This window comes from Pleuronectes platessa, chromosome 15 (assembly GCF_947347685.1).
Source record: "Pleuronectes platessa chromosome 15, fPlePla1.1, whole genome shotgun sequence".
In the NCBI taxonomy this organism is placed as follows: Eukaryota; Metazoa; Chordata; class Actinopteri; order Pleuronectiformes; family Pleuronectidae; genus Pleuronectes; species Pleuronectes platessa.
The window spans coordinates 20,434,979-20,450,512 of record NC_070640.1 but is presented as its reverse complement, the minus strand read 5'-3'; the positions used below and the strand labels follow the sequence as shown (position 1 = coordinate 20,450,512).

At 43.5% G+C, this 15,534-nt stretch overlaps 1 protein-coding gene across 1 annotated transcript; it reads left to right on the top strand.

Moving 5' to 3' along the window:
- The first annotated feature begins 2,829 nt into the window (after positions 1-2,829).
- ripk4 (receptor-interacting serine-threonine kinase 4) lies at positions 2,830-11,579 on the top strand. Its single transcript, XM_053442412.1, has 8 exons — positions 2,830-3,188; positions 5,449-5,740; positions 6,925-7,073; positions 7,437-7,486; positions 8,483-8,641; positions 8,908-9,023; positions 9,480-9,720; positions 9,862-11,579. Exons 1-8 carry the CDS (start codon positions 3,007-3,009, stop codon positions 11,109-11,111), a joined length of 2,439 nt encoding a protein of 812 aa, XP_053298387.1. The 5' UTR covers positions 2,830-3,006; the 3' UTR covers positions 11,112-11,579.
- The last annotated feature ends 3,955 nt before the right edge of the window (positions 11,580-15,534 follow it).

Genomic DNA, 15,534 nt, shown 5'->3' with positions numbered 1-15,534 from the left:
CACTGTGAAGGCTTTGCACTGGATCCAGTATGAAAATATGAGGCGTCATGTACCTGAGTTACTGGCAGCTAACATACTGTCACAAGCTGAGACTCACTGAAGAACACTCGGAAAACCAAGATATGATCGTTTTTAAACATCTCATGATAAGTGGACTGATAGTTTATAAGATTATTTATTATTATCGTCATTTTTATTATTAATTATTCACTGTCTTTGTTGACAGAGCTTGGTCAATACCTTGTGCTCACGGATGCATAACAAAGTATCTCAGGCCTCCAAAGCTCATTTGAATTTCAAACCAAAAAAAGCCATTTTTCACACAGCGGAGGAAAGTGGACGGTCCTGATTTATTTTCTTGTTTTTAATCAGAGCAGTGAAGCTGATCTAAAGAAGCCCATGTTACTAACACACTGATAAAAGCTCCTTTTGTCATTCTAATGAAGAGCGGGCGTGACGCTAGCCCAGAGAATACATTTACACGTTACATGAGGGGAGGACTGTCACCTCAATGGGTTCCACACTGTCTGTAAGCTTCCACCTCAGAGCTGCAGCCCTCGGGGCACAAACACTCATCCCTGCTGCGGTGACAAAATCCTGCAGGCTGACATGGAGCCAGGTGCCACGCCATCCAATAAGATCCCTGCGTTGTCTCCACAGCGTTCCCGGTGACAAACTATTTATACTTTGACTTTATACCTCGTCCTTCCAGTTTCCTAATTAAATCTGGGGAGCAGGGTGGAGCAGGGCGATGTGATGATATCATGTGTTATGCTGTTGAAGCAGAGGTAAATAGAGGGTTGTCAGGTGAGTTTCTCCAGAAAGAAAAATTGAAAAAAATATATTATGTTTGTTTTGCTGTGCTGAGACTTGTGCCTTTTGCTCCGTGGAGGAGATGTCCTCAAGCATCAGGGTACCAAGAAGTCACAAATGTAAATATCAGGCTGCATGTGATCTGATTCACTTTTTTAAAAGTGAGTGTGGGGGGGGGGGGGGGGGGGGGGGGTGCAGGGCTAAGGTAAGATCAATAGAGTGGCTGAAATATTACCCTATTTGTTTTGTGTGCTATAAGTGTTGTGTCTCTTGTGACTCAGGGAGAATATGTAAAGAAAGTGAACTGTGTTGATGGTATTTCCTTTTTCATGATTTTGTTTTTTATGTGGTAACAGCCACAAAGGGAAACTCTAAAAACACAGAGGAACTTACACCATGCAGTAAAAAAAATTTACCACACATGTACACACAAATCCACAACATATACATCGAAATCAAACGGTAAGAATATAAATAAATTATTAAAAATAATGATTGAATGAAAAAATAAATTAACCAATTACAAAAAACTAATATTACTATGTCAGTATTTGGGGGCAGGGGCCATACAGTTATGGATCATATTTGATGTGCTATAATTACAGGATGATGTCTGTCACATAGGGGCTAATGTAGTATTGCATCATTTCATATTTCATATCAGTTTGAGGTATAGTGCTGTCTGAACTATGTGAATGACGCATTCGAGGGACCTGCCTCATTGTGTTTATGTCTGAGACAAGTCTGGTTTAACCTACATAAATCTGCTGTTTTATGATAAGTGAAAAATAAATCATTAACAGCGGCTGCAAGGCTCATTGTGCAAGAGACGTGTCCTTGAGCCGAACCTTTATCTGCTGCAGGGCTGTAACTCTGCTCCTGACGCTGAATTTAAACTGTGGTACGTTCAGGATATAAAAATTCATCATCGGTAAAGAAACTGCAACTGACTCTGAAAACATATTTTACTTTAATTATACACTTACAATTTAGCTAGAAAAGGCTACGAGCTATTTAAACAGCATTTATTTGGATTTCGTAACAATCAGTTTGCTCATTCAAAGTCGAACATTTACACCTTATACAACTACACATGAGGAAAGAAAAGAGTCTAAAAGGGAAAACGTAGAGAAAAAAACATGAATATATTCTGCCTCTACCTTTGGAAATATCATTAATAGTTTAACTAGTTTTACCCTGTTTTCCATAAAATATGATAATTTTTAATACTTTTGAAGTTTGGTATTTCTTTCATGTTTTTTTCCACAGGTATAGGCACAGTCAAGCAGAAGCTTGTGTCTCATAAAAGGGTTTTACTCTTGTTTATCAATATAATGGGATTTCCTCACAAGTATGTAAATATTAACTAGTGGAGGGGCTTCAGATTTCTATTTTAGTGTTACACATTAGCCAGTATTAAATAATAGTTATAACTTAAAAGCATTTGCCATGACTAAGGCTCAAATGGTAATTGTATTTTAGTTATCTATTTAAAAGTTACAACGGCGATTGCACTGATAAAATCCTCGAAGAAAAGTAAACAACTGGGCTAATTTCAACTTAACCACACACACAAAACACACACACAATTTGAAGACACAGATGTGTCAGTGGTATAATTGAGGCTATGACAGCTCTTAGCTATGTGAGAGCATGATGTCCTTCCTCTCATGAATAGATTTGTGCTGAAAACACGAGTCCACGGTTTTCTAAACCATTTAGTCAGTATCACATAACCTACCTGTTGTTAGAACGTCTTCCCTCGTCTTACCCCAGGGGGCTCAGTTGGATAATGGTCTACAGTAGGACAAAGGTGTGTTTTATGAAGCAACACATTCCTGGGCTCATGGTCTCCGGCTCGTGGTGAAGATTATCCTCTGCTCTTTGTGGCAGAAACATGAGGAAGCTGGGCACTTCAGGGCATCGGCAAAAACGATAGTCTGAAAAGCATAATGTCACCACCTTTTTCCACCTCTTCCCTGAGTTTCCAAACCAGGAAGTGATGTCACTGCGCCAGGCCCAGCCCCTCTTTTTACCTGAAGAGAGGGAGAGGCCACATTGAGCTAGACCAGGGGAAAAACAAGGAAGAGCTCACAAGCAGGCAGGTCGCTGTGTGTGTTCACTTCCCCACACTGAGCCTTGGAGACGAGTAAAAGAGGAGTTTGCCCAGGTGGTGGGTCTCTCAGCACCGATATGGACGTCCCGGAGTCTCCCAACTGGAATATGGGACTGTTGAGGACCTTTGATTCCTCCGAGTTTGGCAGCTGGGAGAAGATTGGCTCAGGTGGATTTGGACAAGTATACAAAGTCCGGCACGTACAGTGGAAAACATGTCTGGCTATCAAGTGCCCTCCTTGCCTTCATATGGATGAAAAGTAAGTAACAGCTGTTAAGCCTCGTGGATTATCTTTGTACAGATGTGGAGCCAGACTGACTTCAAGTAGTGGGAGAGAATTGAGTTCACAGGCTGCTTCACTTCTGTGTCGGCTTCCTTTACAATCTAAGTTCTTGTCTTTCTGCCTGATCATGGTGATGACTGTTTATGACGAAACAGTAGAAAGAGAGACGTCAGATTGTGTCTTATAAAAAAGTCCCTCAGTGCCTCAGAGTAAATTTTTAAAGGTGAGCACCAGGGAGAAGTGTGACTCACCGGCTGCCAGTCAGGGCTCACACAGCAGCTGTAGAGGAACCGGAGCAGCACACAGCCGGCCGCCTTTCGGTTTTTAGACACCGTTAAGTTGAACTGCAGGGAGCACTCACATGCTAACTCATCCCTGGGGGCAGAAGTAGAGCCACATTGCTCAGGGACCCAATTGTTTACATATTCCAACCAGGCCAAACATGAGAGGGTCTCCGCTGCTTTCCCCCGATCGACAGAGACATTATAATGCAGACGCCTCAGGGAGGGGTTGATGTGAATAAATGTCCTTTTCATCGAGGGCAGTAAGGTGTTAGATCACACACCCCTACAGTTCGGCTGTTTATCAGTGAATCTTATTTATGCTCTGTGTGGTGTGAGGGCGGACAAGTGTGTCCCTGCTGTTTGAGTGACTGGTGCCAACCTCTGAGGAAGCTTTACCTGCCAACACCTGTCTGTCAGTGGAAGTTTCCACTCATGTAGAGTCCGAGTCTATACACACACACACAAAAACAAACACTGGGGTTCATCAGTGAGACATTGTAAATGTTACCTCACAACAACCCTGAGAATGTAGTAGCATGTAGAGACATGAAGTAACCGGCAGAGCTGCACCTGCCTTACCAGAGATTGAGACAGCTCTCTGAATTTGTTATTCGTGACTTCTCCTTTCATTGTTGGATTAACATCACATTATGACAACTCGCCGAGTCACCGTCACCAGAACATGACAAACTCATCATCAGACACTAACTTCCCTTCGGCATTGCCCAAGAAAAAGAGGAATGACACCCTCCCCCAAAACCCGTAGTGCAACTAAATGCATCCGCTGAACCTGAACCAAAAGATGTAATCTCCTCCAAACATCAGCAAAGTGCATAAACAATCATTTGACTGAAGTCTGCATTGACCCACGCATAGCATCCACAGCAGTAACTCAAAGCCACCTTTGTCTGCCGGGTTGCAGACAAGCTGTAGAACCGGTCTTACAGGGCCTTTCTGTTGAAGCAGGGACATTGTTTGGTCCGGAGGAGCTGACGAGGAGCCCTTTGGATTAGATGATGGATTTAGCAAACAAGTGCTCGCCCATTCTCTTACATCATATTTGATTATTCTCTCCTGGTGGATTCGGGGGCTTGTACCTCCTTCGCCTGTACAGATGATAAAGGATAATTATAGGCAGGCTCCTTCCAACAGAACAGGGCTCTCTTAGTAACCTGATACACTGAGCACATAATAGTGTCCTCTGAGCCACATGAAGTCTCTTTAGGTGCATCTAATTTCCTTTTACTGATGGTGGATAACACTGAATCCCCAGTCGTGCCCACCTAACGCTGCCTTTGAAGCACATTCCTTATGAGTACAATCATTAGTGATTCATCTTGCTCTCATTTGCCCTCATTATAGAGTTTTTTAAGCAGGAGACTTGTGCACTGAGCTCATGAATGACCTGCTCAGTTGTGTTTGAGGTATGTCAGCAGGGCCGGCGCACTGATAAAGGGAGCTGTGCAAAGGTTGTGCAACAGAGGACGAGAGCTCTCCATAAGCATTCCAGGCTCGACCAGAATGTCCTCAAGGCCCCGGATGAGCCGCTGGGCAGTGGTGGAGCGGGAGCCACATGCTTGGATTTGTAAATTAATGTTAGACGTCCTCAGAGGTCACATTTCACAGAGGCCACGGTTAATAGTGAACGTTCTGCATAGCTGGCAGCTCAGTAAGGACGATGTGCAATGTTCAGGAATTTGGGTTAGGACAAACGCTATGCCAAGTGTAACAGCCCACTGAGCAGAGCGTGTCCTCAGACGCATTTGGTAAATCTTTAATGAGGAGAGTTTTGATAAATCTGCTCACTATGGAATGTGTAATGTTTCAGCTGCACTTAAAATTGCTTGGATGCTCTGGCAAAGAGGCCTGACTCATGGGGCCAATACAACTGCAACATAGGCGCAATGATAAGTCACAATATAACGTAATCAATTACTTCACATTTTACATAGGGAGCGCACAGAGCTACTGGAGGAGGCGAGGAAGATGGAGGCGGCCAAGTTCCGGTACATCCTTCCTGTCTATGGGATCTGTGAGGATCCTCAAGGCCTCGTCATGGAGTACATGGAGACCGGCTCCCTGGAGACCCTGCTGGCCACTGAGCCGCTGCCTTGGGAGCTCCGCTTCCGCATCATCCATGAGACTGCAGTAGGGATGAACTTCCTCCACTGCATGAATCCACCACTGCTCCACCTGGACCTGAAGCCCGCCAACATCCTGCTGGATGCCCACTATCACGTCAAGGTAGAGGGTCTATTTTGTAGCATTAATAGTGTGAACACCAGTGGTGGGGGAAGTACTCAAACGTTCCACTTAAGTAAAAGTACAAGTACATATATATAATAAATAAATATACACATACATGTATCAGGTAAAACTACATTCACTTTTCTTGAGTAACACTAAGTAAGTACTTGCTTTACGATGAACTTAAAGTATTAAAAGTAATTGTTGAATGTAGCCTTTTCCCCAATGCACTGGTCCTTGTGGTGGCAGAATCCATGTCAGGTGTTTCTTCTTCACCAGGGTTTTTACTGCTGCAGGACGCGGGACCTAATTTTAGCTGCATGATCCAGATCTCATCATTGATTACATCAAAAATATATTTTTTAAACAAACTTGGTGCTTTGTAGAAATGTAATTGAGTAGAAAGTACAGATATTTGCTGATATGCAATTATAAATTACCTTAAAATAAATCTACTTAGGTAAAGAACAGATACATGATACAGCTAGTTAATTCGCATCGTTTATTAAAAAAGGGTCTAAATCCTTCTGTTGTAATAAAATTAATTTTGGGCTAATGTCAGATGATTTCATGAGAACAGCAGGTTTTTCTATGGCCGTAACTATATTTAAGAAAAATGATCAACATTATCCCATTGGCCACATATCAAGTGTACTGATGTCGTTTCAAATCAAGTCAGATCACAGCTGCATTTTATTGAAAGTCTTGGTTATAGGGGTTTCAACCGTGAGGTGCTTTGCCTTCATGTTGAAATGAAACACTTTACACGCTCTGGGCAGACAGATGTCTCTCAGCCACTGTCCAACCTCTGAGCAGCTCCACAGTACTGAGAGCGATGGGTGAGAACTGTCATATCTGAGTCTAATGCCTGGATGTAAACACCTCACCCGGGCCTGTCCATACAGGATTAATTCTGCTCCTTTTAAACCTCCCTCTGTGACTGCGTGCTTGGTGAGTGTGTGGGTGTGCACTCCTTCAACACAAACGTGACAGGCCTCTCCTCTCCTACAGGCCGGGACATGGCCATGTTGCTCCCATCCTACCTCTGAGTGCACATAATAAGAGCTTAGCAGCCTGTCACATTCAGCGGGTAAACTTAGTCATCAAGGTCACGAAGCTTCATGAGAACGGCAGCGGGGTTGTTCGGTTTGAGGGTCTTATCTGATCACTTTCTGTCTCAGATTTCAGATTTTGGCCTGGCCCGCTGGAACGGCCTGTCACGGGCTGATGACATCAGCAGAGATGGCTTCTGCGGCACCATCGCCTACCTGCCACCTGAGAGCATCATCGAGAAGGACAGGGTGTCAGACACCAAGCACGACGTCTACAGGTGGGACTCTTCAGCATTTTGCTTTTAAACTTTTTTATTTGAATGTAGGTTATAGTTTGGGATCGGTGTTAGCTGTCTGGCTGGATTTCTCCTCCTCCTCTTGTATGATCAGTTAAGCTCTGACTCATACCATTCACTGTAATCCATCAAAGCTCAGCAGTGAATACTAAATGATTAACTGTGCATTCAACAAATTACCATAGGAGTTATTTCAATATTATCCGTTGAATCGATTTACCCGCTCACGTCCATTGAATTCTTCTGTCTAACAGCACTTCCTCAGGTGCCATATTTGCAACAACTCTACTCTTTGATATTTTTCTTTTACTGACAACTTTCAATTTTATTTTGCCCCCATTCCAGTTTCTCCATCGTCATCTGGGGAGTCCTCACACAGAAGAAACCCTACCAAGGTAAGACCCGTGTGCTCACTGGAATCCTGTGTGAAAACAAATATTGTCCTTTAAGGCTGATGGGAAACTACAAGAAAATAAAACATTGGAACAAATGCTAAATGGGAAAATACAGACGCTCTTTCAAAATGATAACTGTAAGTCCATATTAGCAATATTATCATTTATGAATGTCTCATGGATTGACCACTGAATTCTTTCACTTGAGTATGTACAGTACATAATGCCAATCCATCCAATAGTAATAAACGGACCACTCTGCTACTTGACTGTAAACAAAATAAGTTACTGGAATGAGCTTTCCTAATTTCCAGTAGACTAAGGGGAACACTCCATCTGCACAAGTTGTGTGTGTTTACCAGAGCTACACTGTGTGTTTACTCAATTCCTGAGCAGTCAGGTGGACTGGGCCACAGTGTATTTTTATTCCCAGGCATATCAGGAAGTAGATGCTTCAAGGAGTTTGGCTCTTTTGAAGACCAGTGCCTGGGGGTTGCCAGGTTTGCTCTGCCCATGTTGATCCGGGCATAATTAAAAAGTGAGAAATAGCCTGGTTGCCGTCCCTTCCCATTCTCCTCCTCCACCTGGGTATTATGGTTTCAAAAGCTGGGGAAGTGTTTGTGATTTAAGCCTCTATCTGTTTGTTCTGACTCATTGACTCTGCTGATCCCACAGTAAGATAGAAAGAGGTCAGAGCAGGAGCTCAGAGAGCTTTTACCTTTCTGCTCCCATGGGAAACAGCTTCCTTATCTAAGCACACAGGAAGATGGCGATAAAACCATGCATGACTATCTGTATAAGTACTGGCGCCAACTAGCACCTTAGGTTACGTCGTCATGTTCTGCAACAAGTCAGGTTATGATTTAAATTAGTTGTATTTGCCTTCAAACATGTTATTTTTAGAACATAAGATCAGATCTGAGGTTGATTAAATATAAAAGCTGGCTTGTTATTGATGAAACTGAGGTGTGGACCTATTTTTTTTCTTTTCCCCAGGAGACAATAACATCCTGCAGATCATGGTGAAGGTGGTTAAGGGGGTGCGTCCAGACCTTGCTGCAGTGCCACGCTGTCGACCTACGGCCTGTGCAGGTTTCCTGAGCCTCATGCAGCGCTGCTGGGCCATTAACCCTGCGTCCAGACCCAGCTTCCAGGGTGAGTTGTTGTTGGATTTCTCTCTTAATTGTAAGATATGCCTCATGCCACATCAAGTGAATCCCTATTTTACACGAGTGAACCTATTCATTTAACTACACATTCTTGGATAACACACACTGCTAAGAAGAAAAAGTGCAGCCGTCGGTTAAATTGAAGTTTTCTCCTACCCCCCTACTTTTAATGCTGCTTGTTCTTCCCTTTTGTATTCACTTATCCCATCCCTGCCATTACTGAAACCTGACCCAGAGCTGTCGTCCTTACAGAAATCACATCTGAAGCCGAGGAGCTCTGCTCCAAACCTCAAGAGGAGCCAAGGACCCCAACCCTGTCTACATCCGAGCCAGAGTCTGAATCCCACAATGCACTCACTAGTGATCAGGTACGATGACAATGCAGAATTACTCATTAACGTATAATTACCCACCCAGACTATGAGAGGCTTATCTCTAGACTCGACTTTATAAGTCATATGATGTGTAAATGTTTGATCCTGAACAACAATTACACAACAGATGAGGAATGTGGACTGATGGGATGGTTGTACTTGTGGTCTGCTTGGTCATCTCCATGGCGTTCGTTGTTGCGTACGTGACCTGGAACAAATCACTTATGAAAGGTGATAGCTACCGCCACTGTTTTCAACTTCTGTATGTGTTCATCTGGGCCTGATCAAATTTAGGTAGCAACTTACAATGTCAACATTCGCTATCCATCTCACAGTAAGTGGCTTTGGATGTTAGAGGCGGTCACATACCTGAGTGTGGATGTCATGGAATGTGATGTGTGTCAAAGAACAGCTTGTTCAAATAAACTAATCAGGTTCTTTGCTCCACAGGTTAAAGACAACAAGCCAGTGCGTCCAAAGTCTGCCATGTTGCCGGAAAAAGATTACAGCCTGTCAGAGCTTCTGAGCCAGGTGGATTCTGGGATCTCCAGGAGCTTTGATCGAGTGAAGGAAGATAGCTGCCACAGCAAAGAGAACACCTGCAAGAGACTGTCTGGTATCTCCTCTGCAGATTCAGCCTTCTCCTCTCAAGACTCTATCACGCTGTCATTTGAGAAAGAAAGCACTTATGGTAAGAGCTGATTACAGACCTACAACTGGAAATATTATATTATTAAACATAAAAGTGCTGGATAATCCTGATTACCTGAATAAACGCAAGAAAGATCCACAGCTAATAATGGTTCTAATTTCTTTCCTCCTCGCTGTTCAGATTCTGCTGAGGTCCAGAAGCGGAAGCTGTGTGAGGCCATCAGGACAAAAGACACTGCCAAGCTGATGAAGATCCTCCAGCCTCAGGATGTCGACCTTCTCCTCGACGGAGGAGGCAGTCTCCTCCACCACTCCATCACCATGAACAATGAAGAGGCCCTCAAGTTCCTCCTCATGAACAATGCCAATCCCAACCTCGCCAATGCCCGTGGCTCCACACCCCTCCACCTGGCCACTGAGAAGCACCTGAAGCCCCTGGCAGAGCTTCTGCTCGGACGCCGCAGCACCAACATCAATGCCAAAGATGAAGACCAGTACACAGCTTTGCATTGGGCTGCCCAGAATGGGGACGAGGCCATCACACGCCTGCTGCTGGACCGGGGGGCGGCCATCAACGAGACCGATGGCCAGGGACGCACCCCGGCTCATGTTGCTTGCCAACATGGTCAGGAGAATGTTATCCGAGTGCTGCTGAGTCGAGGTGCTGATGTTCAAATCAAGGGAAAGGACAACTGGACATCGCTACACTTGGCTGCCTGGCAAGGACATCTGGGTATCGTCAAGCTGCTGGTCAAGCAGGCCGTTGCTGAGGTGGACGGGCAGACCACTGACGGCCGCACGCCGCTACATCTGGCATCCAAAAGGGGGCAGTACCGAGTGGCACGCATCCTGATTGAATTAGGAGCAAACGTTCACATTCTTGCCGATTGGTCAAACACGCCGCTACATGTGGCGGCAGAGACGGGTCACACCAGCACCTCTCGCCTCCTGATCAAACACCAGGCAGATATCCACGCCCCGAACGCCCACGGACACACTCCCCTCCATCTCGCCTCCCAGCAGGGCCACCTGGCCACTGTCAAGATGTTGATAGAAGAGGGGGCAGACCCCTACAGGTCCACCAGCGCCCTACGCACACCTTGCCACCTGGCAGCAGAGAACGGACACTGTGAAGTCCTGAGAGAGCTGCTCCTTCACTGTCCTGATGGTGGCGCTCTGTCAGACAAACAGGGGCTCAGCCCGCTACACCTGGCCGTGCAGGGCGGATACTCGGATATCATTACTATGCTGTTACCACAGGACTGTCGGGACTTAGTTACTGAGAGCACAGTGCTGCCAGTAGCTGAAGAGTCCGTCCCACTGGATGCTAAGCTGCTCCAGAGAAAGGTTGTCATTCTGAAACTGACTGAACACAGCGATAAAGACTGTCCACAATCTACCAGCTCACAGTGTGCGACAGCATCCTGCTAATCGGAGAAAAGACACTGTCACATCTGCGCTCACATCTGTCTCATCTGTCATTTCTGTTCTCCACTGATGCCTCAGAGTGAGGGAGAGATTGTTATTCCAATTTTAAGGGAGATTTTTGGATTTAGAGGCCCTTTGAGCAATGTCCGAAAAACTTAAATGTAAATATGTACACTGTAAATAGACTTTAAATACTTTGTTTTGACTTTAGTTTTTTTATATACTTTTTTACATAACAAGCCTATTTGATGTAACAAGCATGTGTATCAGAGACATGATCAGGAAAACCTTTTCTACACTGCTCTGCAGATGGTTATCCCTGTGACTTACATTTATCAGAACACAAGCTTTGGTTACGAAAGCTGTAGATCATCACAGCGTTTGCATAAAAAAAAAAACTTTGGACTTCAGTGTTCTGTACCTGTTACATATCGGTGCTTCATCATCCATTAAAACATATAAAACCTTTTATTTTGTTTGACCTTGTTGATTTTTTCGCAACGTAAATTAAAACTTAATAAACTAAATTTGTTTTCTTTCCAGATATGAGTAAAAGAGTAACATCAAGTTTGAGCTATAAACTCTCAAAATATAACCTTAATGTTGTACTTGTCCAAAGTAAGCACAACTTTTCTTCCACCACCTCATGTTGCAGCAGGCTTGTGGGAGAGTGTTTTCTTGTCATCAGTGTCTCTGCTCCACCTGCATGTGTGCAGGATTTATCGGCCTTGATGTCGACCAGACTTGGCATGTCTGCATCTGCAGCTTCACCTGTTCTGTTATTATCTTTATGTCTCTACTCCGGCTCCCACGGAGTGTGCTCAGGTTGGCACAGACCATGGGAACGGCCCCCAAGGGGGATCGCAGGCTGTGAGATGATGGATGATTGAGAAGGGGCGCTGAAGTTCTACCTACAATTCCCGCCTGTTGGCTAATTCCTCAGACCACTTAAGGTTTTCATCACTTTCTAAAGCCAACGTGCCAACCCTGACGCCTCAAGGGCTCGCCTTCTGGTAACCTGAGAAACATAGTGCGGGTGGCTGCTGTTGTAATTGTCCTGTTTTTATAGCCAGTGTTTGCTGAGACCCGGAAAATGAGTGGTGAAAAGTGTGTAATCTGAGGCCTCTGTTTTGTGGACACAGGGCTCTTTCCATGCCTGTTGCCGGGTGATCTGTCTCAGCTCTGGCTCTGGGGAAGATAATGTGCGCTTATTGCCCAATCACAGCTTCTATGTCCCTGTCAAGACTGCTGTTGTCTTTGGAAGACTGTTGTGTTAGCTTCATGTTCTGCAGTAACACGGAGTATTGTGTTTGAGTTTTTTTCTTCCCTCTGGGCTACAGTTGTCTTTATCCCAGAGTCATTTAAACCACCAGATTTCATTTTTTTTACTCTGACACAACAAACAGATAAGATGATCTGTACCTACAGTAACAAAAAACATGATTATCCCACAGGTTAGTTCATGTTCGGTTAACAGGATAAAAATGACACAAACGAAGTGGAAAAACGTCAAACACTACCAGTACTTCATGTCTCAGCAGAGAAATTATTTCTACAGACCTTTAGGTGCAGGCTAAATTTATGACATAAATGGCCCAAAGACTAAGTCCTGGGGAACCTATTTTTTGATTTCAGTTTATAAATCAAAAAATACTGACATCTACTTTCCAGGTAGCTACCTTACCAAGAGTATGTGAGCCCTCTTTTAACACACCTTTCTAATATTTTAGGTAGTGAGCCCTTGGTCAGTGTGTTTACATCAATTTATACATACTCTCATTGTTTGTGCATTCTTTACTATTGCAGTTAATGATTCCTCCATCAGTGCCAGGAAGTTCAGACGTGTTTTCATCAGTATCTTGTATAATGTATGAGTGTCTTTGTTTAAACTTGTGAAATCAATGTCTTGTTTCATTAACGGGGATAACTTATTTTTATTTTATGTGCCAGCTTGCAGAGACTGGCTTCCAATTTTTACACTCTCGCTTTCCAGTCTGCATCACTTCTTAAAGTTTTGGACAACACTAGTTTTTCATCTGTTCCTCTCAGAAGAGTCTTGTGGCTGTGTAACATCATGTTATTTTAAGAAAAATGGAAAAATGAGTCCTCTTTATGATTGAATCTATGGCTCTTTTTGAGAGATATCCACGATATCTCAGCCCACTGTAAACCTGTGGTGTACATGTATCTCTAGAGTTAACCACTGCACTGTACAGACATGATTCATTTCCTCTCCTCCCCTCTCCGGCTCTCTCTTGAATTCAGAGTTCAGCTGGCACCTCACAGTGTAAAATGATGGATGAATTCAGTCCCTACCATCACATGAGTCATAGGAGCTCCGGGGAAGGAAACCGGCCGGGGGGCCATGACTCCTTTATGCTGAGGAGGAGCCCAACAGGCGTCACCTCCAGCTCTGAGATGAAGCTCTGATTGCCTGTTTTCTTTCTCTGACCGGATGGGACGTAACCTTCCGTCCAAACCTCTGGCCTGTAAACTGTAGAGTGGTAGTACTTAGGATCATTTTACATTACATTACATTACATGTCCTTGTGGTTGGTGAACGACCACTCTACCCCCTAGGCCACCGCCCATATTTTCATTCCTTACAAAATGAATGAGTTTATTTTAGTCAGTAATAGAAAATACAGGTCTGTCAGTTTTCTGGGGGCATATTTGACATTCAAAGATTCAAATATCCATCACAGTCCAGTAAGGTAATTTCATTTGGGATGGCTATGAACTCACTGACTAAAAGTGTTGTTAGTTTTCACGTCAAACTAAGTCAGCTAGTTTGAAAACGAGAAGTAATATGTTTTCTAAATCAATCTCAAACTAGGAATTCTTGTTCTACGGCTTCTCTATTCCAGTAAAATCTCCACACAGAGGAGGAAAGTAGATAAGTTCACTGAGGCACTGCACTTCAGAGCAGTTCTGAGGTTACTTGTATATCACTTGAGTTTTTCCATTTTATGCTCTACTACATTTCAGAAATATTGCAGTTCTTATGGTATACATTTTCAAGGAGTCTCTACATAATTGAATACACATTTATCCAGTCCTAGGAAAAAGTAATAATAAAAAAAACATTCTTAAGATTACATTAAATCATGTTTTTAGCATTATAACATACACATACTGCAGTTGTAAGCAGAATTAAGTGTATTTTGTAACTGTAACTCATCGCATAATTTGAGCAGCCATAAGTGGATGTGGGTGTACAAACAATAAATGACAATGTAATTAAAAAAAACTATTTTAATATATAGGTTGCAAGAAACTGGCAACCTGTCCAGGGTATAGCCAGCCTCAAGTCCACTGTCAGATGGGATTTGGACTATGGCTCCTTCTGTGACCCTCAAAGCGATACAGGTATGGATGGATGTATGCATGGATTGATGAGCAGGTAGATGGAAGTTCATCAGAGAGAGTTGTTGATAATTGTTGAGTACTCTTCATCACTCTCTCCCACAAACTCTTACAAGGGTCGAGCAGTGATGAGGTGTAAACTGTAAGATTATCTTAATCTAAAAAAAAGCAATAATTGAACTGACTTAATAACCTTTAAAGCTTTCTTCTCAATGTTGCAGCATCAAACATGTTATTATATCCATATATAGTCCATTGCTAGACTCAGCCACTCCTCAGTCAGCGTGGCCGGTTATCTGGACAGATCAGTGATCGATGAGTGTCTCAAAGATTTCATCCTTCTTGTCAGACAAGGCGTCTGGTTTCCCCTTTGTTTGATTATGTTAGGGCCTTTTCAGTTTGGCTGAGTCACAGCTCACTGCTCTGTCAGGCCAATGACAAAGCACAACCAGTGAACATTTACAGAGTTGATGCAAGGCCCATATCAAGATGATCAGTATAGTATTAAATACAGAAGGATTGTCAATGGCTCTGAGCTCTAAAATGAAAAATCTAAATATATATTTCAGAGCAATTGTGTCTCTTTTGTTTCATCCCCAACCCCCTTTATTCATCTCGCTTTCATTTTCAGATGATCTGAGGGGAAACGAACTGCCACACAGTAACATCTGTTCTCCACTCTGTGACTGGATGTTGAGAGAATCAACTCATGCTCATGAGTGCTGTTTTTCTACCCACTCTTTTCTCTCTCTCCCCTGTTGTTAACCTCGCAGAACTTGCTGGACAAGATCTGAGCCTGCGTCTCTCAAGATATTAGGCAAGCAGCAACATGTGCACGGCCTCTGGGTTAAAATATGTATGTGGGCACACTCAACATTGACGAGGAAGCCTGGAAGATTTATGGTTAACTGAAGGTGAACATACCATTTGCCATGTCACAGAAAGTAGATGATTGAACCGAAATGAAGGGCAGCTAGATTAAATCCATTAAGTAGAGGAAAACATTTGATATTATTATTATACTGTGTATGTAGAGTTGAGTTTACCCAGCCCATAACAA

Bases quoted from the DNA above. Each gene is read 5' to 3' on its own strand.
- ripk4 (XM_053442412.1), top strand. From the start codon at position 3,007: ATGGACGTCCCGGAGTCTCCCAACTGGAATATGGGACTGTTGAGGACC. The intron at 5,741-6,924 runs GTAGAGGGTCTA...TTTCTGTCTCAG, and splicing joins ATGCCCACTATCACGTCAAG to ATTTCAGATTTTGGCCTGGC. The intron at 7,074-7,436 runs GTGGGACTCTTC...CCCCCATTCCAG, and splicing joins ACCAAGCACGACGTCTACAG to TTTCTCCATCGTCATCTGGG.